This window comes from Aulostomus chinensis, chromosome 8, assembly GCF_037954235.1.
Source record: "Aulostomus chinensis isolate RoL2024-O1b breed Wild chromosome 8, RoL_Achi_v1.0, whole genome shotgun sequence".
Lineage (NCBI taxonomy): Eukaryota > Metazoa > Chordata > Actinopteri > Syngnathiformes > Aulostomidae > Aulostomus > Aulostomus chinensis.
Window position 1 is genome coordinate 18,211,126 of NC_141327.1, and position 25,508 is coordinate 18,236,633.

The window sequence follows — 25,508 nt, forward strand, 5'->3', positions numbered from 1 at the left end:
TCAGTTCGGGTGTTGGGTGATGGTTAGGGTGTTCAGTTACGGTATTGGGTGATGGTTAGGGTGTTCAGTTAGGGTATTGGGTGATGGTTAAGGTGTTCAGTTAGGGTATTGGGTGATGGTTCGGGTGTTCAGTTAGGGTATTGGGTGATGGTTCGGGTGTTCAGTTAGGGTATTGGGTGATGGTTCGGGTGTTCAGTTCGGGTGTTGGGTGATGGTTAGGGTGTTCAGTTACGGTATTGGGTGATGGTTAGGGTGTTCAGTTAGGGTATTGGGTGATGGTTCGGGTGTTCAGTTAGGGTGTTGGGTGATGGTTCGGGTGTTCAGTGAGAGTGTTGGGTGAAGGTTAGGGTGTTCAGTGAGAGTGTTGGGTGAAGGTTTGGGTGTTGGGTGAAGTTTAGGGTGTTCAGAAAAAGGCGTCAACTTTTAGAAGAGCTTAATGGCGTCACTTTGACTCTTGTTCATGTTGCCTGTCGTTCTGTAGACGTTACGTTGTGCTGTTTCCATTGACGTATTTTACTCCAAAATGGTAGCAGAACTGTTGTCAAATAAGCATCCGGCACTGAGCCATCACTCATCATTTTGAGATTCCCCAGCTTCCTCTTGGTCCATCCCTACTAGTTCCTATAAGTAATAAGCCAACAACAAATATATGCTTCAACATTTCTGTAAACTTTTCACGATAAACTGAATATCTTTGATTTGTCTTAATGCTTTTCATATTTCAAGGCCCTCAGTTGAAACACATAGATGTTCAGCACATTTATTAAAGGTGGGGTTTGAGTTGGGGTTTTTTTTGCTTTTTTTTAGCTGCCTTTTTTCTTTTTTGGGGTTATGATTTATTGATCACAAAGCATGATAATCTAGGATTCTTGAGGATAATGTGTCAAGTATCTCTGCAAAGTGCAAACAAAAAAGTTAAATGCAAGCGAACTTTCTTATTCTTTCAGTAAACTAGGATAGAAAAACAAAGTGAACCGATAGCTCGGTAGGATAAACATTTCAGTGAAGCAAAGCATCTTCATATCTATTTAATTTATACTGAACTCCAGCTGCAGCAGTGGTGCTACAGATGCAAATAATGTCTGTGGGGAGGCCAAAGGTTTGTAAACATCGTCCCTGTCCAGCAGCATTAATCTAAACCGGATTAAACCCAACCCAAAAGTTTGAAAACCCGCTGCGATTGGTTGATTACCCTTCATTGTTGCAGCCTTGCACGTAATCAAGACAAACACGATCAGATAATCTCAATATGTCTTTACAGACCCCTGCTCATCGTCCTAATCCTTAGATTCAGAATCTCAGATTAGAAGTCCTGGATGATTAATCCCATATTGTTTGTGTATTTGCCCTGCAGGGGACCCTTCGCCGGGTGACCTTCTCGGTAGTGAGCCAACCTCAGGACGGCGGTTGCTATGACAGTGGTTTGGAGGACTCGGAAACACCAAGCAGCAAGAGTTCATCGGGGCCGCGGCTGGGAGCTCTACCCCTGCCTGAGGAGGGCTATGAGAGAACCACGCCAGAGGGCAGTGTGGGGGAGGAGGAGCATGTGGAGAATGGTAACCACGCACGCACACACACGCGCACTCAAAAACAGCCAATATCATTCACCTAACTCATTCGCAATGGTGGTCGAGAAGCTTCCATTTTCAGTCTCTGAAGGTCGTACCCATTGTATTCTGCGAAAACCTTACTCTCATTACACAAAAATCTTGTTTTTGAAACCTTGAACTGCCATGAATGGTTCTGTGTGTACACATGCATCGCACCTACAGTATGGCCATATAAAAGCTTGTATGTGTTGCTGCGTTAGACAACCTGGTGTGTTGCAGTTTTCTATTTCGTGCCAGTGGTTTATCGGTGGCCTTGCCTCCTGTCAACAGCCCAAATATTTCCTTTCACCAACAAAATTGCATTTTTACCTTTTTTTTTGTTACTGATTCTTTGTCAAGGTGAAAGGCACAAAAAAAAGGAGTTTTCTATTTTATTTTTTTATTTCTTCTTTTCTTTTCTTCCAACTGTAGAGATTATACAACCATACCAGAGCTGCAACAGCAGCGGTAAGGCATCAAGGTCACTATGACCTTGGTAACTCGGCACTTCAGGGACCATACATGCGATTCCAGTTAAATGCCGCTTTCACAGCGACCTGTGAATTCTGGCGGATTTGGAAGGGGAGTTTAATAAGTTTTTTGTCACGGTCAGATGAAAAGCATAATTGAATGACCCGAGAATTATTGGCTATAATTATACTCTATAATTACTAGCTTGTTTTGCTTTTACGTTTTCTCACTGCACGCAAGCAACAAAACAGGAATTAGTTTGCAAGAGGAATATTTAGATTTGTGTGTTTCATTAAAGCCCAGCGGATTTTACAGAGTGGCTGTAATGCTTGAGTTTCTACTTTTGACGTATTCATGCAGTCTGAACCGGCTGGAATGTGACAAGTGCACAGGAGAAGTCACATTTACCTCATCTATCATCATTAGGACTCTTTGCCCTACATGACATGATGTCAGTATTGATTCATAAATCGCAGGTTTACCGAGATAATAGCCATAACCTCTGACCCTTGACCCTGCAGCGCACGAATACTCGGTCTTTGGTGGCCTCCCCAACCTCTTGAACCAACATCCATAGGATATAATAGGTTCAATTTGTAATAATTGAATTTAAATATCATCCTAATTTCTAATAATGGTATTCTCTTTGGCCTCCGTCCTGCTTTTACCTCACCTTTCACCTTTTTTGCAACGCTGAGCACAGCTGGATTTTTTTTAAACATTCTTTTGAAGTCAGCTATTTAATTTTGCTCTCACAGCACTTTTGGCCCTTCATGATTTATTCAAATATAGTTCTCTCCTTTATTACCTTTGTCCCCCGTTTTCTTTCCACCCAGGTTTCTCGCTTTTGTCTTCCTCAGCCAATATTCATCACTTCGCTGCACTTTTTATTACTCAGTTATTCCTTTGTTTAACCGTTAAATCCCCCTTTTTTTCCTCATTCTTGTGTCCAGATGCCAGACAGCTGCCAGACGTAGCTCTGACAGGAAAGTGTACCAGGGAGTGTGATGAGTTTGGCCACTCTGACACTTGCTGGATGCCTGTCCGCCCACTGACCCGCCAGCGCCAACGCCACGGCAGCGACCCCCCACGGCTCTCCACCTTTGCTCCTGGAGATGACAACAACAATCTCCGTGGAAACGAACATGAGAGTGACAGCGAGAGCGCTGGCAGCGCTGGGAGCTCAGAACCTCGGGTGGTCATCACCGGAGAAGGTCAAAGATTACCCATCGCCAATGGGGATCCTCTGGGCACCCTGGGTAGCGGAGACCGCAACAGGAACATGGGCGATCACAATCGTAACCTTCTGAACCGCAAGATGACTTCGGCATCGTATGACACATTTAGCAGCGCGGGATTCGGAAGGCGCCAACAAGAGGAGGAAGGAGGTGAAGGCCAAAACCCACCTGAGGTCATACCACTGACGCGGACAGGAGGGGACTACAAGACCACGTCCTGCCTGACGTTGTCACGCCGTGAGGTCTACCTGTGACTGCCTTGCAATGGAGCAATCATCAACCTACCACTCCCTGTGGAGAAGAAAACCAGGGAGGGTAAAGACTTAACCGGCTACTCATCAGTTTGGAAGGTATTTTAAACCTGTAAAAATCTGAAAATGTCAGTAAAGATGTTTTCCAAAAGTATATATCAAATTGGAACTTCTACACTCTGACTAATATTTATAGGCACTTAAACTTCAGCAAGTCATGGATTGATTCTTTGGAGAGCTCTGACCAGAAGTACTTTCTAAAAAAAAAAAGTCTTTGTTTGAATACAACTGAAAGTTGCCTGCAGGCAAAAATCCTATTATGTCCATGTGGAGGAAGGCAACTTCATCTGCTCTCCTTTTTACCTGAATCCAATGCATGCCTGACCCACGGCCACAGAGGGATGTGTGTGTGAAGAAGAGAGAGATTGAGACTGGGTAAATCCTGATGCTATTAATGCCTCAGTACAAAGAAAACTTCCACTGCGGCTACGGCAAATAAGACTTGGACTCGACTGGAGAACCATCTGCTGAAAAAACACTGAGTTTTATGCAGTCAAAATAGACGAGAATAGATAACGGGTCTTTGATTGAGTTATTTGGATCAAATTCAAACCAATCAAACTTTGTAATTAACTTCATGGAAACATAAGTCAGAGGTATTAATAAAAACAAAAAAGAGGAGTATCAACAACAGTCACTGTACAGTTACACGATTAAAAAAAAAAAATCAGGTTTTCTTTGTTAAAACAGATTCGGAAGAACAAACTGTAACATTGTGAGTTTTTACAGTAATTAAATGTAACCAATCAGAAACCAAGGTTCTCAACAGTGCCACACACTACACCAGGTCTGTATGTATATATGTGTGTGTTTGATAAGACAGCAGTGTTTTCTCTCCGCTGCTGTTTTCAGAGCAGACTGAGGTGTTGAGATCACCTACATAACCCTAACAGTGTTCATGTATTTTTCCACACATACTTACACACACACGCACACAACACACACGAACGCACACAGGCCTTAAAGCATACAAACACATGTAAAAAATAAGAACAGAGGGTCAAAGTTTATGAAATGATTCAGTGGCTGTCGTGTAACATATAGTAATAAACTGCATTATTCAGAAACAAAAACACACACGCACATACAAACACATACACGTACACATGCATACATTAGAACATGAAGTGGTAACCCACATTAAGATGTGCAATTCATATGCACTAAGTGTGTATGTGCTCTTATCATAATTTTTAACATATTTCCTCTCATTGAATTAGCTGTAGCATTTAGCCTGTTCCCCTCCAGCCAGTATTTAAACATGAAATATATTTGAATAATTACTCATCTCTCTTACTGATGTGTTGGGGGCTACATTAACCAGAATTTCAATGACATCTACTGTATGTAATGTTAGACAATGTGGAAATATGACATATTCTGCATACTGTAAGTAGGACTCATTAAAAAAAAAATGTAAGGGAAAAAAAAAAGAAAAGAAAAAAAGGACTGTGCATGAAATACAGATAATGCTAACTTTTTTTCCTCTTTTTTAAACCACACGCCTTTTTGGATAACACGCCTATTTGGATACATCTGTACTATACATGTGTGCTTATGGGGAAATGGAGATAACGATGGCGCTGAGGGAACTGGCGCCAGTGGATTCAACTGTTCTGCAGCGAGTGTGGGGCAACCTTGGGCAACCTTTTTTTTTTCTTCTCTCTGTTTTCACAGCCTAGAGTTGGCACGAACTCTGCCGCAGGCTGTTACACACTAAAAAAAGTACACGATGTAGTGTGATCTACTACAACCCTTTTCACCACGCAGTGCCGACCTGAGCACGCCCATACTGCTGAGCTGAACTACGCAGATAACAGACTCCATCACATTCGTCCTTCCCAGCAGCTACTGCACGACTCCAGACACACTCTGCTGCGCCAGGCGGAAGAGTGGGTGTGGATCGAGGCCAGCACATCTTAATTCCCATCATCAGTGTGTGGTTCAGTGGCGTGATAGGGATAATAGGGTTAGGATGTCCCTGTGGTCTTAATGAGTTTCTTTTCTCCTCTCTCTTCTCCTCCCTTGATCTGCACTGATCTTATTAATGTCTAGATAGGCGAATGTAGCTGGAAATTGCCAGGATGTGTGTCTCTTCCTATTTTTTGGTTTTCTGTGTGTTGTTGGGTTGTTGTTTTTTTTTGATTACTTGAAGTGGAAGAGAGGTGGTTTTCAAGCATTTACCACAGTTTAATTCATCAACTTTTATAGAGCGTAGAAATGAAAGCAACACTCAGGTAAGACGTGCAACTACCCTGACACACACAACCCCACCCCCACTTTACTGCTGCTTGACTGTCCCTGAAAGATACTTAACACACGGCAACAAGTGCAACGAAGACTTCCTTTACTATCCTGCGGTAATTAGGCTGCGTTTTAGGCTTGTATTTATATCTTCCATTCTGACACTCTTTAGCTTGTTTTCTGCCCACTGATGTACTGACTCCTTGAGCCTTCATTATCTCCAAATCCCCAACATGGCTGTTTACTGAGCTCTGTTGTTAATGGACTGAGTTGAGGATGTAGCAAAATCCGACACATGGTTAAAAAAAAACAAAAATCCAATGAGAGACAGATGGACGCTCGTGCTTGTTCTCCGGGAGAAGGTTGTGTCTAAAGTCCTTGGATGCCTGAAAGGTCTTGAGGAACGTTTTGTAAGTTTTGTACAGAGACTCTTTGACACAGACTCGGCTCTTCAAAAGTGGAAGATATTTCTTCAAAACTGCTGTTTTATGGCAGTTTTCGTTATGGCACCTTTCAAACCTTTCCAATCCGGATCGAAGGGAACTCGCTGTACATGAATCTGTGGGGGTGTGTCTCTTTTTTTTTTTTATATACTGCACGTTTAAACATGGATATGTTTCAGTCTACTGCAAAACAGAGAGGGGAGACAGACAAGAGGAGTGTAACATCTGAGATCCATCACCCACTAATGGAGACAATGCAAAATACCTCAGCGGACACCATGTAAACTGTCATCCCCCTCGTGCTGTAACCCTTATAGCCATGTACAGATAAAAGTACACTGTAGAACAGACAACTGGAAACCATAACAGACAATGGCATGCTTAAGGTCTTCAAATCTGCACTTAAGAAAAAAACGTTGAAAAAAAAAGGTTATTTTTATTTTTCCTCTTCTTTGTTTTCTTTTCTGATGGGGCTCGCTCTGTTTTTTGCTGCTCCTTTTCCTGTAATTACACGACGAACTAGTTGCATTTGTTATGACGAGGAGGAAGAGGACCTGTCGACAAATGGTTTGGTATGATAATGAATCATGTAAAAGTTTGACTTTGACATTAAAAACTTCAAACACTCCTGTGCCTGTTCTGCTTTTGAAAACGATATTTCGATATTGCGAGACGTTCTGACTGAACTGAAATCAGCTCTGAACTCACGCCGCACTTTTTGTGGCCACTTTCTCGTATAAAATGTTATATATCTTAACCCTGAAGGACTTAACGAATGCAACCTAGTGTTTTATGGATCATTTATGAGAAAAGGAAATTTGGGGTTGTCAGGTTGGTGCAACTTAAAACTAGCACCGATTGACATTTCTGCTGCGTACCTTTTTAAAATGTGCCTGCATGGCATTCATATTTATTAACATATTAACATTTACTACTGATGGATTATTGTACGGAACACTCATTATTGAAAATGACTTGCTGTCACCTGAATAGTTTCACTGATGGCAGATACTAGTTCTCAACCTTCTAAAGCACCAGAATATTCAGGTTGCCAACCCTGTTCCAGTCTGCTTCCTGCACTTTTTCACAGAATAATAGAATATATTTTGGCTTTGGTGTTTAACATATTTTTATTAAATAACAGTCATAGTCAGCATTTGAGCCCAAAATGTGGAATACTGGGGGGAACGAGGTAACCTGGCCTGTTAACATGCAAAAATAAAATGCTAATGCCTTATTTGTAACATGCGATTTCATAGTTTCCAAATAAAAAAACACTCCAATCACTCTTAAAGAAAAGTAATCTCCGATCTGAAATTACATTGGTTTTCTTTTTTTGTTTGGTTTTTCCCTGACCCCATGACCTCATTATGTTTATCACCAACCATTACAAGTGCAGACTAAAAGTTTTCCCTAATCATGGATTACAACATATCCAGTCACTAAGTACAGCGTCTCCTCATTGTTAGATAAATAGCAGTACTCAGTATTTTTAAATGCCGCCAAACTAACTTGACTGCAAACCCCTTAACTTTAAATTTTCAAGCACATTTCGTTCATAATGGCCTAAGTGTCTGCTAATGATGATTATAGGCAATGTAGTCAAAAGCTCCAGCAGAAGCAAGCGAGTGGTCCTCGAGTAGAGTTGCATTTCAAGGTCAGGAATGAGCTGTGGCAACGAACTGAACCAAAATCCCTGTTTTTGGCACTGGTGCAGGGCAGGAATATGACCCTAGAATATCAATAACGTGGAGCACATTCCATCAACTTTATCTTTGAAAGGTGAAGTTTCATCTGGATCCAGCTGAAAGAAAAACTTTTGAAGTGTAGAGGGCAATTTGGACTAAGACTCATTAGAAAATGCTTCAGAGGTTTTAGCTGCTGCAAAGATTAGTGTGAAGGACTCAAAATGTCAAAAAGTCCCGCAATCTGTAATTCCTTTTGTCAAGTATGCAATGCTGGCACCATGTGGTCGTAAATAGTCATTGCTCGAGTTTTCTGTTGCATTGAATCATAGTTTTAAGCACTGCTAGTTTGAGGTTCTTCTCTGTTTCATTGTCATTTGGATCATAACGAATGACGAAATGAATAAATTCAGGAGGCAAGACATGTAGATCCAACCTCGAAGCTTAAACAGGTTCTTCGCTCTTCTCAAAAGTCATTTATATCAGTGGAGCACATTTGATTGCCAAGGATGTGACCTCAAAGAAAAATAAGAGCACAGATTCAATATGGTATAACCTGGAAAATAGCCATTTATAAAGTAGGAAGCTCTTTGTGTTTGAAACCCGATGCAACATCTAGGTGGCTAATACAGTACTGTGAAATTTATAATCGTGACTCAGACGAGAAGAGATGATGAGCTTTTGTGCAGTTTTTTATTGAAAGAGAGTCTTTTCAGTAAATTCCAGAGCATAGACAGGCAATTCTTACAAATAACGCAAACAAACCAGCTTATTTCATGAGCAAATCATGAATTTATCTTCAGTATAACAACGAATTAAAAGAAAAAAATGCTGCAGTTGTATGGTATTCTTAGGGGCTAGGATGTGAGCAGGCACCTTTTAAAGATCACCAGCTCCTTACTTTCTATCACAGCCAATTCATTTCATTTTCCAAGTAATTTCAATTGAACATTCACACCACAAATTGATGGAATTATGTTGTTTGAAGACGTTATTTAAGATATTTTCAACGAGATGGTGTTTTAATATTTCAGTGACAGCTAATTCGTAGCGATGAAATCAATCCAGGACCTTCATTACGCGCAATTCTAAAAGATCAGTGCGTAGAAACGCTTCAAAAGTCTGTATCCAACTCAAAAGTGTTGACTTACTGACCACAGCTCTTAAGTCTACAGAGAAAGAACAGAAACAATCCCCATGGACCTTCCTCTGCCTGCAATAAAGACATAAAAACACACTCAGAGGAAAATCATTAAACCACACAGTGAACCGTATTAGCAGCCTTCTTCGAAACAGCAAGAGCATCAGGTATCATATCAATCAACCTCTTGTTGTAACTCACCTCCTATAAAAGTGGTCATAAAAGTCTTTGTAAATAAATCACTTTGTTTCCCCTGATAAACGCCTCTTGAGTTGTCTGCGCTGCAAAAGAAGCATAAAAAAAAACAAACCATTGTCAGTTTCTTTGAAGTCTTAATTAAATTCCGCAGACATGTGCATTTTATCGATTTTATCAAGACAGAGGAAAATGTTAGGAGGGAGGCTCTCTGTTAACCTCTCTCATACATTGTCCACTATATCAAATGGTCTTTATAGTTGTCAAATTTCAGGAAGACTCCCCGTCTGTGAGAAAGTTCACTGAAGTGAAATGTCAGCCTTTGACTCGCCCAGATAAAGAATCCTCGCCTCATTAAAGCGAATCGACATAATTTTATAAGATGTTGAGTCCCCCCCCCCCCCCCCAATCTGTGTTTATCTAGTCAGAAAACTAAATTGTTTCATCAGTTAACATCTCTAACTGCGAGCTGGAAACTTCTAACACCAAAGAAGCCTTTAGCAGCTGAGCGTACAGCAGCAGCAGCAGAGATGTGATCCAGTCTGTCAGCTTGTTGTGTTCCTTTATTCAGGAAAGCCTTGCAGCAGAGCTGTAAACAGTCTCCCTCACTGATACGGCAGACAGCTGATAGGAGATCTGATCCCTTCCGTGTTCCTCCCTAGGTTTTCATTTGTGTCTCTTCATCTTTTCATGGTCACATCAGCCTGAACCCATCAAAGAAGCGTCAAAATTCCTCGGAGAATAACAGGAAATAAAACTTTATACATCAAAGCATATTTTTTAGCGAGAAGTGAATGTATGGTCCTCGTGAAAACTTTTCAATTAAAACTGACTCATCTGTTTAATCATACCCAAAAATAATTCATGCGATTGAAAAGATTCTTTCTCAGAGATAACCTTTTTAGCTTTGTTTTGAAAGCTATCCATTCACAAAATATGCAATTTACATTTAAAAAAAAAAAGTCACATCATTTTTAATGAGTCAGCCTTTCATCGACAAATATATTCCTCTGTATATTTGGCTTGTTCTAGTCATGTTCCTGTTTCAAGTGATGGCAAAGGTATGTTCCATCTGCTGATTGCCTGGTAGTTGAAAGCTCCTGGATTCTAGACCAGAGACATCCTTGTTCTGCTTCCAAGCTCTTCTGTAACGTGCTTTAAAGCCGTACTTCACCCAAAAAAATACCTTTCAAATACTCACAAATAGTTCACAAAAAGATATTTTCCCCAGGTGTAACATTTCTTTATTGGTAATGGTGAGTGACTGTGTTTCTGGATTCATGAGCATACGGCTGGGAAAGAAGATGTGGATTGAAATGGACTTTTTTTTTTTGTGCTGAATGCATGTACGAAAATGTAGAACGATCCAGCCACGTTTATTTAGCTTTAAGCAAACCACGACTGGCTTGCGAAGCTGCCTCTGAAGAGTCTGTTTATAAATGCTAACGCGCATTATCAAGTACTGCTCACGTCTCCTTTACCCAGTCTTATGCTTAGTAATGCACAAATACTCAACAGTCCCAAGTAGCTGGCTCTTCCTGCATTCAGGACTCACAAAGAAGTGACGCAAGAAGGAAAAAGGAGATCTCAAGGTGCTCCTCCATTACTCTTGTGAGCACTGGAAAGGCTAAATGCATCTTTTGGGTGAATAACTGAAAAGTAAACCTTTTGCTTGTGTAGAGAGCATCGATCACTACGAGAAGTGGCAGTTTTGTTAACACGTATAGTTTGAAATTGGGCAGATTTACACTGAATTTTGAAGCCTAGAATAAAGGTCAAGTGTGTTCTCTGCAGCTTAACTACGATGTACATTTGGTAGCTCAATGTAATTTTGCCCTTGCATTGTTCAATCTGCTAAGAGGACGTTCAAACTAATCATGTTGTCCTTGAGAGGACAGAAGATCGGTAATGAGCCTGACTGTCTCACGCGAAGTCAGAGTTTACAACGGGGAAAAGAGGCCCGGATATTTTGTAAACTCCACATTAATCTACTTGCATCTGCAGTAGCCTCACTCAGAGTTGTGACCTTGTAATGAAGCTCAACATAGACACCAACTGGACAATTAGAAGACTTACAACATAAACATCATCTTGTGTGTGTGTGTGTGTGTGTGTGTGTGTGTGTGTGTGTGTGTTCTCGCACTTGCTACATATTGAGGACTAGAATACATTTTAACCAACAGAGTGAGGACATTTTTGGAAAGTGAGGACATTTTAGCTGGTCCTCACATCTTCAAAGGGCTGTCAGAAGGTCAAGACTTGGTTTTAGGGTCGAGGTTAGAATCAGGTTCTGGTTAGGTTTGGGGTCAAGGTTAGGGTCAGGCAGTCAGTTGAGATGGTCAAGGTTAGAGTGAGGGGCTAGGGAATGTATTACGTCAATGAAAGTCCTCACAAAGATATAAGTACACGGATGTGTGTGTGTGTGTGTGTGTGTGTGTGTGTGTGTGTGTGTGTGTGTGTGTGTGTCAGAGAGAGAGAGAGAGAGAGAGAGAGAGAAAGAGAAAGAGAAAGAGAAAGAGTTCCCCAATGTGTTAACTCCACAAAAAATCCATGAACTAATTTGATTGAAAAAAAAGTTTTTGTGTAGTCAGGTTATATACAGTAGTTCAGTCAGGTCAAACATGGCAAATGTGAAGGCTGAATGAATCGGTCCATATGATAGGCGCTGTATCCAACTTCTAAACTGAATTACAAATGGACAACTGGCAGAAAAAATGTATTTTCCTGCAACACATTATCTGTCGTCAGTTGATCGGCATCACAAATAAGACACCTAATTGTTCATCTCTGATTGGTTGTCTTTTACAATGAAGGTAAATTCAGGGTGATGTATTTTCTAGCATTTTCTTTATTATGCTGTAGTTTGGTGCACTTCAACCATCAACAGTGGAAGAGCAGGGCAGCTGGCTCAGTAATTTGCCTGGATGCCATCGATTCTCTGTTGTTCCCAAGCAGCGAAGGAATAGGAAATCTCTCTATTGTTATAACGCGTGTTCAGACAATTATGCTCACTCCTGCACTCCACACACACACACGCGCGCGCACACACACGCACACACACATGCACACACCCATCTACGGTGTTTTCAATTTATAGGATTTCTTGACCTGCTGCAGTGAAAAGAAAACATGCATTTCTAGTCTCACAGACTCAATATTACATTCCTTTGTTTTGGTCCCAGAGCAGATGGCGGCGGCAGCAGGCGCGTCTCTGTGAAGGTGATGTTGTCTGGAATCAATTCTTCTGTAGTGGAAGCCAAAGAATGTCCTTTTCACATGCACCGTCTGTATGGTATTAAATCTAAAATATCTGAAGCACCTATGACTGGCTGACACATTCCTGGTGCTGACATTTGAAATAGCTGTGATTGTTTATTTTGTGAACATATAGAAACAGAGTCGCTCTGTTGTTTATAAGGTCTGCCGAGTCACAAACTGTTTCGCTGCCTGGACAAATATCAGTCAACTCAACAATTGTTGATCCAGTGGAAGTCAAACTTTGCGCATGTATCGCCGGTGCTCCGAATGCAGCAATCTGGGTCTGACGGTCAGCTTTCTCTTTGACAGTCTCAGATGACAGACTGAGATGAGAGGATTCTGGCTAGCTTTGATGTTGTAGGTCGTCAGCGTGGCTGGGTGGCTTGGTGGTAGATAGAATGCAGGGTCGAAGTCAGAAATAAAAGTCAGAGATCATCGTGGAAGTTTTGTGACATCACACAACCGTGACCCGCCCCTCTAAAAACAATATATTTCAATCAGAGCAACTGAAGCGTGTTAGATCATAAGGGTGATGTCATACTTCTAAGATTGATCATACCATTGTCACACGTGTAGTGTGAATTATAAAAAAGCTTAATTTCAAGCATCTACAAATTTTCTTTTGAGAAAAGTCTTTGCTGGACGAAACATTAAAATGAAGAGAGGGAAATTAGTTGAGGAAGTTTGCTGAATCCTTCTGGAGGTGGTGAAAGCCACTCTCCTCACCCCTCCCAGTGTGGCGTATTAAACCGAAACCATCCCTAGCAGTAAGTCTCCGTCTTAAGTAAGCATGACTGTGCTTCTAGCCTGCAAATGTAAATTACAGAAATATGGTTCAGGCGTTCCGTGGGGGATAATCTCTCAGGAGAGCAGATGTGACCTTGGTTACTTGGAGAATGCAGCTGTTTGTGAAGACTGAGATGTGTTCAGGACGTTGGGATGACCCTGAGCATCTGCTGTTACGTTAGTGAGAGGCATACTTCTAGATATGTAAATATATAACAGAGAACCATTTCCCTAACAGCCATTATCATCAAGGAGAACAATGAAAGGAGCCGTTCCTCTGGGACAACAGATGGATGTGGATCCTACCACAGATGTGACATCACTGGCTGTATACAGTGTTGTGATTCGCTGGAACTGATGACAAGATGACAATACCAGTCACAAACATCATTTTGTGGTATACATTGTAAAATCAAATGTCCACTTAAGAGTTTCCCTTACATTAAAGTCGATATGCTTGTGATATTTTGAAATATCCTGCAGGTGATGAAAGGGGGGGGGGGCGGCAGAGTGTTGTTTTTTTTTAAAGACATGGTTTTCAAATTCTTCTAAAGAAATGAGCGGATCCCGGCAAGAGACAAGAAGGTCAGAAGGTCATGAAAATCATCCACTTCCAGTGACAATAAAAATCCAAAATGTGTTTCAAACAAGAGGGGCTGTCCCTGATATCTGGAGGTACGAGGAAAAATTAATATTCCTCACATGAAGGCTCTGTAGAAGCAGAGCTGAAAATTATCATATGGAACAATCAAAAACATTGAATTATTTTGCTCGACTGAGAAGTAGATTACAAGCTCATTTCACAACGTACTGAAAGTACTAAAATGCACTTTGTCATTTTGAAAACAAGCTTATGTCCAGTCCCCTGGAGCTTTGTGAGTCACAGTGCTTCTAATTATGGTTTCATTCCACCCAGAGCTTGTGACCAGAGGTGAGAATTGGAATGTAAATTATTAAGTAATGTGACAACTTTGTGATCTGACTCATCTTTCTTCGCCACAACAGGGAAACGCAGCAAGCATTGTTAACATTTTTAAATTGTCATCATTAAGAGTGTGCCTTGTTTCTCATAACAGAATTGAACGCCCCAAATCTGGTAATGTGTTGCCCCCTAGTGGTGTGGAGTGTTGAGTGTGAGGCAGACGTTTGTTTTAAAAGTAACTTTCAGAGTATGACGCTCTGTGCACACAGCTGTTGCTGAACGTTAATTATGAATGTAAAATGGGTCACTTTTACTACAAAAGGGGACTGATTAAGAGGAAATAAACAGTATGACATCTTCAAAATGAAAATCTTCAAGGTATTAATGAGGGTCAAATATTTTTAGTTTTCATTTTTAAATCATTTTTTGCAACAATGATGATGCAGAAAAGAAATGAAACTCTTAATTTAGGATAATTCATCTTGGGTGGTTTAAGCTTACTGTCGATTCAATTTAATATTCAATCAATTCAGAAAGCATTGGCGCTGGAGACGTTCAGCTAAGACACAGATATACAGATGTGAAGTATGAGAATATTATTGTGTTTGCACTGTTGTTTGTTTGTCAGCAGGGTTACACAAAACTCCCAGGGTCATTTTCATGAAATCTCAGATAACAGTGGAGCATGGAGCATGAACGATATATATATATATATATATATATATATATATATATATATATATATATATATATATATATATATTTGGGGGGGGGGGATAATTTCAAATCAACATTTGGACAACAGTCAAGTCTTTATTGATCATTAGTGGTTCCATGGGAGACACCAGACAACAGCGACAAAAACAGAAGCGGCATAGAAACACTAAATTTAACCATAACCAATAAAATACACCCAGAATCAATCAGATCCAAATAAAAACAGCTTAAAAAGATTCCTGGTGAAAAGCAGTTAGAGCTGAAGCCCTTTTACAGCGGCGAGCTGAGCAGAACATTACTACAAAGATCTATTTCTGGCATGAGTATTTGGCAGAAAACTATCACACACAGACACGCACACACACACACACACACACACACACACACACACACACCTAAATTCTTTAGGGTCACACTCTACTATGTAGGGTACTATGTAGGAATTGAAACCACAGTTGTATTTGTTTCAACTTCTCAACTACTTTATAAGAGTATTGGCATTTGCTGGTCGTACCTGTTGGTGGTTGTTGAAACTCGAACAGATGGTTCTATTCACAGTGAGCGTAATCATTTGTTCAAAGCCTACATTTACTCACATATGTTTGTGCTGCTGAATACTAATGTGCTTTGAGTACAACCTTAGTGTTCTCCAAGTAGAACAGTAAACCACAATAAGTCGTGTAACATCTAAAGATGTGCCCATGCAATATGTATAACCGATCCACACTGAAACAGAGATGTTATAAACCAGATGCAGGAGAAATAGTTCATCTCTGTCCATCAGGTGGGTGGAGAGGAGCACCATGTCAGAGCAGACGTGTACAGGAAGACGCGGGACGCTGAGGGAGATTACGGAGAGATCACCAAGTCATGCTCATGGGAAAGAAGATAACATGATGTCAGAACAGTAGTGCTTGGTGGTGGTGGTGTTGGGGTGATGGGGGGTTCACAACAGGATCTGAAGTGAGAGTGTGTTGGTGTGAGTGCTCCAATCACTAGTCTGTGAGTTTTCATACTTGACTTGATTGATTGTAAATCACACTTGTCTTAGGAATCAGCCACTATGTGCTTTTTTTTCTTCTCTTTGTGACCAAAGACTCAAGGCAAAACTGATAAAATCATAACGGTCAAAAAAAAAAAAAAAAAGGGAGCGTTTCACCATTGCAGCAGAAAATACAAAGGTATATCTCATCCATGCCAGTGTGCTCACACTCTAAGCCATACACTCACACACACACTCGAGAGGTGAAACCCCACAACAACCACACATTGCTCGTGTTCAACCAAGGCTGGTGATGTTAGAGCGACCACCAGGGGGTGCTACAATACGATGGCCAGACCTCCTTGGGACGTTGTCATCAATCTGAGCCCCTGTAAAATGAGAATATGTGATATGATATTTACCAGCAAGTGTAGAAAGCTTAATTTCTTCATCAAAAATCATCCTCATTTCAAAACGGGATTTAAAAATTTCTGCAAAACATTTCATTCGTCGAACCTGATAGGCTGAAGTTGGACTGGTGAAGATTACGTATTGGTGGTGGTTGGTGAGAGGTGGGAGATGTTTTGGCCGAAGGTGCCGGTGTGATATATTTAGGGGTGGTAGTGACATCATACACAGGGCCATCGTACATTCCGCGAGTAACTCCCTGCTTGCCCTTTACCTGAAGAGAAACACACAAGCAAAGCTAACTTCCCAAGAAATTAAATGGAATGTAACCTAGTCAGCATAAAAAATAACTTTATACCAATTAAAATACATATGTGGAAACGACAACTGAACGAACCAGAAATACTTTTAATAGAACAGCAGCATACAAAATCCCACATATTTGATTTGACAATACATTCATCTTACTTGGAAGTCAGGACTTTCAAGATATTTGTCATAAGTATAAGAAAGCAGAAAAAAATCAATGAGACAAAAAAAAAAAGAATCCAAACGATGAATCATTCATGGAAAAAAGTGTCAAACGTGACATGTTAATATTCCTTCAGCACTAAACCAGTTACCGTGCACTGTACCTGGTTTCTGAACTTGACACGCTGGTAAGCGTAGTCTGGGAAGGGCTTGCGGGGAATGAATCGACCGGTACCCTGCTGAGCCTGCAGCTCTCCCTCCTCATACACCACCCGACCTTGACTCAACACCAGCGCTGGACCCCCACGGCACTCCAGACCCTCAAAGATGTTGTATTCTGAGGCCTACATGAGTGAAATATACAGGGTGGGGGGGGGGGGGGGATCAAGCCAGGGAACAAAATAGTTCTTACATCTTACTCCGGCGTTTAGAGAAGTGATACCCCATAATAGCTAGGCTGTGCTATTTAAGCAAGCTCTGCATCAGAGGGAATAATACATGCAGTAAAATGCAGCAGTTGAGAAGATGGGGGATGAATAAGTGAAAGGCTCCAGGCATATTGAGAGTATGAATACAGGGGGATGGGCAGAAAGATGGTGGCACGGAATGGGTGAGGGGTGAAGGGGGATTATACCCTAAAGCCGACAGCAGTCTGGATTAAAGAGGCAGGGCAGACTGAATACATCAACCACTGTCTAATATCGTCTCTGAGGCCCTTCTGAAGCTTCTTTCATGTCAGAAACAGGAGAAAAGAAATTTGAAGATATAAACATATATACATATAATTCTCTGATTTCCGCGGTTTCAATGGAACTGCTTTCTACTGAAGAACTAGTCTTTTCAAATGTCAACTTCATGGGGTGGCATTTAAAATGTTTATGAAAATCTGTACCAGCTGAATGCTAGTTAGCTCAGCGCACTGAAGAATGAACATAATCCCATTTCACACTCGTGAAATTCCACCTGGATCCCTTCTCCCGCCCCTGTGTGTGCTTCTGCTTCCTCAACAATGGCAGCAGTAATTACATTTATTTGATTAAATATTTATCTGCTTTTATTCTCATTAACATTTTATGAATCCTTCTGCAGCCCTATCTTCTTCAGTCCTCACCGACTGCTGAAGTTTGGAAGTTATGGTTTTGATGCTGTCAGGGTCCCAGATGACGATGTCAGCATCAGAGCCCACCGCTATCCGGCCTTTACGTGGGTATAAGTTGAAGATTTTAGCAGCGTTGGTAGAAGTGACTGCCACAAACTGGTTCTCATCCATCTTCCCCATGGCCTGAGAGACAGAGAAGAGAGGGTGAAGACAAAGGGGCACCCTAACATGAAGGGAGATAATTATCAGATATACTTAGTGCTCACCACAGCTTTGTCCCAGACAAAACTCATTCTCTCCTCTGCTCCGTTGGTTCCCTCTGGGATCAAGGTGAAGTCATCTTTACCGATCGCTTTCTGAGCAATGCTGAATGCACAGTGAGCGCTGCCCACCACCTGCAGGTCCCCGCTGCATCAAACCATGACAGAAAAACCTCAGCGTACTGCAGGCACTTGTTATATGGCCATGGCAACTAATTAGTAGACAGCTGCAAACATGAAATGTTCTCAGATATAATTATCTCTACTGTTGGCCACCAGGTGGCCTCAATGAGGACGTGAGGAAAAGTACAAGTCAGAGGACCAGTTAGAATGATGCAACACAGCTGCAGTACCCGCATTACACAAACAGACCCCCCCCCCCTCCCCCCGTAAAGAGCAAAAGGCTGGGTTGTACCGTTGTGAGAGTTAGTTCTCACTATTGACCCTATATTCACTTGTTAATTGTAGCCATCACTTTATGCTAGTGAGCACCAAACCAGTGTCATTACAGCGCTTATTGTGAAAGGATAAGTGTTATACTTTGAGAGAAAAGAACCTAAAAATACACCCTGTCAACTTGCAGAAGCTCAAAGACAACAGCAGTATCACATTGCTGGTGTGACAGCACATACCCGCCTTGAGAAGCTGCAGACAAGGGTGGAGGAGGAGGAGGAGGAGGAGGAGGAGGAAGAGGAGGAAGAGGAGGAAGAGGAGGGAGGTACTTGGTAGCCAAGGCAACAGATGATGAAGGATTCTAGTTCCTGTGCTATTTATGGAATCAGGGCCAGTCAAAAATGTACTGCAGGAAGTTCTGTGCATTATGCTGTATCTGTGCATTTTAGTGGGTGTGTATTTGAGGCAAGACCTGAGGTGAAGCAGGTTTGGTCCCCTTTATTCATTGCTTCTGGCTCTGATACTCACAGATTAATTAATAATGTCTGTAACTTTAAGTGCCTTTCACATCATGCAAGGGTCCTTAATCCATTATCTCTCTCCCCTCCTGTTGCTCTCCATCTGTTTTTCTTTGTCATTAAATCTTGTTTGACATTGAGCATTATATTAGCAGTAGGCTGCAGCTTGAATACCAAACAAAGAATGAGAGTTAAATCCTTGCAGTGTCTCCTTTGGTGTCATCCAACTGATTTCCATTTCACTTTGTACAGAGGTTAAAGCTAAAAATAAAACTGTTTTTTTTTTTTTTTTTTTGGTCTGTGTTCAGTCGGCATTAATAAGAGAGTTGAAGTACTTTAAGCTCTGTTGTCGGGCGATTGAGATATGAGATATAGTACAAATGCATCTACGTGTTGAGATTCGGCAGAACTCTTCCCGCAGTTCACATGATCTTTCAAGCTCTGACATGCATTTAAAGATGAATTCCTGCAGCCTGCACCATGCACATCCACTGTTGAACAGGTTTGAATCATACCAGGCCAGAAGAGTGTGGAGGTGGTCTGGGGTCGTTGGGTCAGGACTCAAAGGCGGAGAGGTCACATAAGCAGCAGCTTTGGCCCAGTTCTTGCTCCAATAATGAGATCCATCAGTAGCCAGGCAGGCTGTAATTGGCTCTCCAAAAACTACAGAACCTGGAAATGAAAATATGAAAGTTTATAGTCTGAATCATTTCAAAAAGAGCATCAAAAATATAATCTGGTACATGAAAAAAGACAAAGTTGGGCAAAGAGAGAAAGAGACTGACCTTTCCTGCGAGCCTGGGTGATAGTGTCAGCTGCACTCTTGCTCATCACCTTGGTGATGTAGACCGGACAGTTCACACGGGTACCAAGGGTGATGGCACGGAACACCGCCTCAGCCTCCAGCTGCAGAAGAGGGAACGTGTTAAAACTGACAAGTACTCTACATGGACGCACAGATGGACGGATAGCTGGATGGATGGATATATAGCTGGACTGGTGGATGGGTAATATCACCTCCTCAGGACGACTGAGAGGATGGCCCTCAGGTCCAGTGATTCCCATCCCGAGGATTTTTCTTTGTTCCTAAAACACAAATGAAACAAATGGTGAGACATCCATCAAGACTACATACCCGTCAAATCCTGTTTTACCCACGAGACTCGTGTTGCAGCGCCTTCAATGACGTGCTGTTGCTGTAAAATGAAAATCTCACGGTCTGTCACACCATCAAAGAAAATGAAGTGCGCTGTAATCTTAGACTACCAATGCATTGTGGGAAGCACTTGCTAGTTGTTGACAGCACTGTTAGAAGCTCAGCAAAACCAAGATGAAAACCAGAACCCTACAATTTTATGCCTTTGTTGTTTTTGTTTGTTTCTTGCCTCACACAGGAAATATTAACACTGGCATTTGTCTATTTGTTAGTTTGCCTGTCAGCAGGATAGTACAGAAGCTATGAGGCAGACTTGTCACCTGACTTGGTGGAAGGGAGTGGTATAGGCCAAGGAAAAATCCATTACATTTGGGACTGATCATTCAAAGATTATAGTGTTTCATCACCCTCTCACTCTGTGGAACACACACACACCCTGACGTGCACATGGGTGTGAGGGACCGCTCATTGCAGCTTGCAGCGTTAATTAGGACTCCAACGTGAAAGCGCCAGTGCCCGAAAGTAAACTGTGGTGGAGGAACACACTCTGAGTGCTTTCTGTTTCGTCCTTTGTCTGTGTCCATTATTGTAGCGCACCCAAATATGTACTTTATCAATCATTATTGATTCATCCATAGAAAATGTGTTGATTACCCTCATTTATCTTCAATAGAATAGAGTTTTCTCCATTAAGGAGCATCATTACATCATCATCATTGGTACTATAACTTCAACGGCGCTGGTGGATGTGTAAAACCCTCTCTGTCCGATCCTCAGCAGCTGCAGCAGCGCCATAACCCCCGAGGAGCTACATAACAAGAATATCTCTCAAGTAGGCCTCGCAACAACATGTAAAGGTAGAGGGATGATGGCGATTTCAGCTCATCCATAGCTTACAGTCTTGGACATTCCACAGGAGTAAATATCTGTTTCTAGATGAAGTGATTGACAGGGAAGCTGTGGTAGCTCTGGAGATTACAGAAGAGGTGGCTGGGTTGCACTTACCTGAGCGATCAGGTCTCCATTTTCAGCGTGAACTAACACCACAGCACCCAGCCCCTTCAGGAAGGTGAAGGCCTCGTACAGCTGAGAGAAAGAAAAATTATAATGAAGGAGCAGAACGATGTGTACGAGGACATGATGGGTGCAAACTTATGAGAAATACCTCAGAGTCTGTCATCTGGAACATATCCTTATAGGCCATGTACACTTGGAAGGAGTTGATGCCTGGCAAGAGTATAAATGATGGACTTCAGTTGTGCATGACAAGAAGGTGATGCTTCCTAATGAGCAACTGACTTGCAAGGCTTGTTTGTGTCGAGCATTTCAGCCAAGAACATGAAACTTTTTTGGGGGGGAAATTAGTCTCATGAGCAGCTGATTTTGCAAAGCTGTTTTGTAGCTGCCCCAGAAGAAAAGTGATTTTTTACTTTCAACAGATTACAAGCGAAATGTACACTCGAACCACCATGACAGCAGCATAGAGAGAACAATGTATTTCCTCCGTGCTTCCTCTGAAAGAGGATTCAGCGCTGGGCCAAATTGTTTCTAAATCTTTCCCTAGTGTTCTTGTGAACTGGGTCCAAAGTAGGGATAAACATGCAAGAATTACAGCAGTTAACCAGCACAGCATTAAAGCACACACTCAAAATTTAAAGCAAGAGAAGTTTTGTACACGACAATTCACCAAACCACCGCTTAGCTCAAATGTAGAATATTGGTCTTAAAGAGGCCAGAAATGCACCTTTTAACAAGCAGAAAAGGTGCAAGAGGCTACTAATTGTCTTTCACCTACAGGACAAGCAAATATACACACTAGTACCTCTATTTTGGAGTGGTAGGAAAGTAGAAACTGATCTACCTTTCTCTTGCACCAACAGCTCCAACTCATCCTTGACCGTCTCATTCCACTGAGGGATGTCTACATGCAGGGAGTAGTCGCAACACGCCTTCTTATCCGCGGCCTCCTGCCAGAGTTCGAAAGCCTCCAGCAGGCTCTCTCCAGGTTGAGGGGTCACGTGATCAACTGAGAGTTGGGAGGGGTTCAAATGAAAAGCAAGATTACTTTTTAACGGTGTAATAAATACGCAGGCACCTGCACTCACTGATCATAGTTGTGCCTCCAGCAAGCGCGGCCTTGGTTCCTTGGAGGAAATCATCCACGGGCTGTGTGCCAAGATATGGCTTCATCAGACAGGTGTTGACGTCTATCCCCCCCGGTATCACCATGCGGCCATTAGCCTCGATCAACTTGACGCCCCCTGGGACGACCAGATTCTCCCCAACCTGCCTACCAAGGATAAAATAGATGCAGAAACAAAGGGGTGGATGAAAGGGAATCGAGGCAGTATAGACATGATGGGGAGAGATACAGTGCAGGTGGGTGAGGAGGGTTTGTTGGGTGTGATGAGATGGGCGTGAGGAGAATATAGAAACAGAACTATTAATGTCTGGAAAATATTATCAGATATATTTGTATACCTCAGCAGTTCTTTGACATAAAGAGCATCTTATGTACGCACTTGATGAGCCCATCTTCGATGTATACATCAGCGTAAAGAGACTGGTCCTCATTGACGACCCGTCCTCCCTTAATCAGGAGACTTTCACTCTGCAGAGAGAGAGAGAGAGAGAGAGCGAGAGAGAGATTTTGGATTTATTGCACAATCTGTTATGTAATACATGGGTTTAGCAATATATAATTATAACATGCTTCGACTTAGGCTTGGTAATAGCTGCATGTGTGGCTAGCATGGATGGAGGTCTCTCAAAGGCCTTATTCATCGTTTAGGATCAGAATAACATCAATGCTAAATGCTAGCAAATGCTAAATTTGTAGTAAGAGAACAATAAAAACATCACATCATAAGCATCCACACCCTCTATCAGCATGCCTTGCAACAGCACTGGAAGATGTTACGTCTCCATGGAAACTGGGCATCAACCGTGGATCCAGTTGTGACAATCTTCTTGAATTTTCTAAATCTGCAGCCATCAGGATGGGAACAATGTTAACTCTGAAATTTGAATTTTAACGTTTTTGGTCCACGCCATACAATGTACGAATGCATTTGACTCCACGTTGTTTGATTAGTTAAATTCTAAATGATATAATTGACAAAGGATTCATCTCTACACACCGCACAAAATCTAATCTCAAACCGCAGAGTTCCTTGTCTGATTACCAGTTCGACCGTGTCAAACCAGTGGAGTTAATCTCTTTGACAGGCGGGGAGATTACGCAACTCCCCCTTTGACGGAATGGGCGCTCGATTTGACTCAGCGGTAGAGAATTGTCACCTCTGTGACTTGCGTTTGCTGTTTCACAAAGCAGAAACACCAACATAAAGGGGCTTCTGCTCATTGCCGCCTCACTAAGAATTTAATCCTCTCCTCCGGCACTGGCTGCGGGGATTTGATCTCTTACCGTAAGATTGGGGAAGCTGTTCCCCTGGAAAGTGGTCCCATACATCCTCCCTCTTCCTCTTCCTCCCTCGGCCTCTACCCACGGGACAGTCGCTCAAAACCGAGTGCCCTGTGTGTTACGCTCTGCCTATTTTGTCCCCTGATATTGTTTCCGTGTGTGTGTAGACGTATGTATGTGAGTATGTGTGAACTGCGCGCGACGAAACCACGGTACGGCTGCGTCAGGATACGTAGAGCGCGCACACAAAGAAACAGGTGACCATTCCATGCGCGCGTTCATGGTAGCGCGAGCGTGTCTCTGGTGACGAAGGGATTGATTTTGTGAACGTTAGCGCCCTCTCCCACACCCATCACTCACACACACACACACACACACACACACACACACACACACACACACACGAGCGCACCAAAACAACAAAGGAGGTGATGTTTTGTCGCTGTCCTGTTCAGCACCACGATGACGTGTTCGTGTATTTACATCATCCATCCATTGTCTTCCGTTTATTCCTTCATTAAGGGTCGCGGGGGGGCTGGAGCCTATCCCAGCACCAACGGGCGAGAGGCGGGGTTCACCCTGGACAGGTCGCCAGTCCATCGCAGGGCCAACATAGACAGACAAACAACCATTCACACCTATGGTCAATTTAGAGTATCAATCAACCTCGTCCCCAATTGCATGTCTTTGGATGGTGGGAAGAAGCTGGAGTACCAGAGAGAACCCACGCAGGCGAACATGCAAACTCCACACAGAAAGATCGCTTGCCCGAGCCAGGACTCGAACCCACAACCGCCTTGCTGTGAGGCCACAGTGCGAACCACTGCACCGTATTTACATCATTTCAGGATTATATAGCTATAGAGTCAAACTGCAATGCACCACATTAATTATTGACAACAATTAGAATCTCCCCTCGGGAGCCAAAAATCAACGCCAAAAGTATAGACCCTAATATATCTGCTCTCGAAAGAGAGGTGGTACTGGTATCTTAACTCTTACCTTTCCATTGGGGCTTTCCTTCCCCGATGAATAACTGACCTCAACACCGAGACTTCCGTTGTTTCTCTCCCCGGGAGATATGGTCAGTGACCCTTTGCGGGTTTCGCTTGGCGTCACGTCCGCAGGGTCCCCTAAATCCAGGAGCCTTTCCCGGCTCCCGCTCCTCGGGGTGCGGCTCCCTTTCCTCCCAACCGCGTAGTTGTCGAAGTCTATGGTCTTGCTTTCAAACGCCCCCTCCACGGAGCTGAACATCCCGTAGCTTTTCCGCTGGTTCGGCCCGGTGGTGATCGGTCCTGCCAGGTAGACCGGCAGCTCATCCTCCCGGTTCCACTGTCTTCTGCAGTCCGACATTGTTGCTTCCACGGCAGATGGAGGCTTCCACGACAGACGGAGGCTTCCCCAAAACTGAGAGGATGGAGACAGTAGCCTCGCTTGTCTAACCGGGTCACACACACACACACACACACACACACACACACACACACACACACACACACACACACACACACACACACACACACACAGCCCCGCCTCTCAGGCAGCACTCAGGCGAGCTGTAAGGAGCTCTCTCCTCCTCTACGGGAGCTGCCTCTTCAAACACACACACACACACACACACACACACACACAAAGACAATGTGTAAGATAGTGCACTGCTCCAGTTTTGGAGCAGTTTTGGTTATAATTACTAAACCATTTCACAAGAGTCAAGTGTGTGACAACCAACGCACCCACAAGTCTCTCTCTCTCTCCTGTGAAAGTGGGGGTGCTATGCGTGCTGAGCAGGTCTCACCC

The 25,508-nt window shown here is 42.6% G+C and overlaps 2 protein-coding genes across 5 annotated transcripts in view; one reads left to right on the forward strand and one right to left on the reverse strand.

Annotated features, from left to right (window-relative positions):
- The window catches only part of pcdh7a (protocadherin 7a), a 191,178-nt gene extending 184,239 nt beyond the window's left edge, over nt 1-6,939 (forward strand). For both annotated transcript variants that reach the window (XM_086211400.1, XM_086211401.1), the window contains 2 exons: nt 1,355-1,556; nt 3,014-6,939. In XM_086211400.1, the coding sequence (XP_086067526.1) occupies nt 1,355-1,556; nt 3,014-3,552 (741 nt within the window). In that variant the 3' untranslated portion in view covers nt 3,553-6,939. The remainder of the gene's footprint in view (nt 1-1,354; nt 1,557-3,013) is intronic.
- Nucleotides 6,940-15,076: 8,137 nt separating this feature from the next.
- crmp1 (collapsin response mediator protein 1) lies at nt 15,077-25,174 on the reverse strand. 3 transcript variants are annotated; one of them, XM_086211402.1, is made up of 14 exons: nt 24,753-25,174; nt 22,810-22,898; nt 22,393-22,577; nt 22,149-22,313; nt 21,453-21,514; nt 21,293-21,373; nt 20,149-20,217; nt 19,917-20,037; nt 19,647-19,803; nt 18,227-18,368; nt 17,973-18,143; nt 17,026-17,205; nt 16,499-16,664; nt 15,077-16,371 (listed from the first exon to the last, which is right to left on the reverse strand). In XM_086211402.1, the coding sequence occupies exons 1-14, from the start codon at nt 25,062-25,064 to the stop codon at nt 16,280-16,282; spliced, it is 1,992 nt and encodes a 663-aa protein (XP_086067528.1). In that variant the 5' UTR covers nt 25,065-25,174; the 3' UTR covers nt 15,077-16,279. The 3 variants fall into 3 exon arrangements, with proteins under 3 accessions (XP_086067528.1, XP_086067530.1, XP_086067529.1); XM_086211404.1 differs by having other exon boundaries at nt 24,714-25,173; XM_086211403.1 differs by lacking the exon at nt 24,753-25,174 and adding an exon at nt 23,715-24,518.
- Between the last annotated feature and the right edge of the window lie 334 nt (nt 25,175-25,508).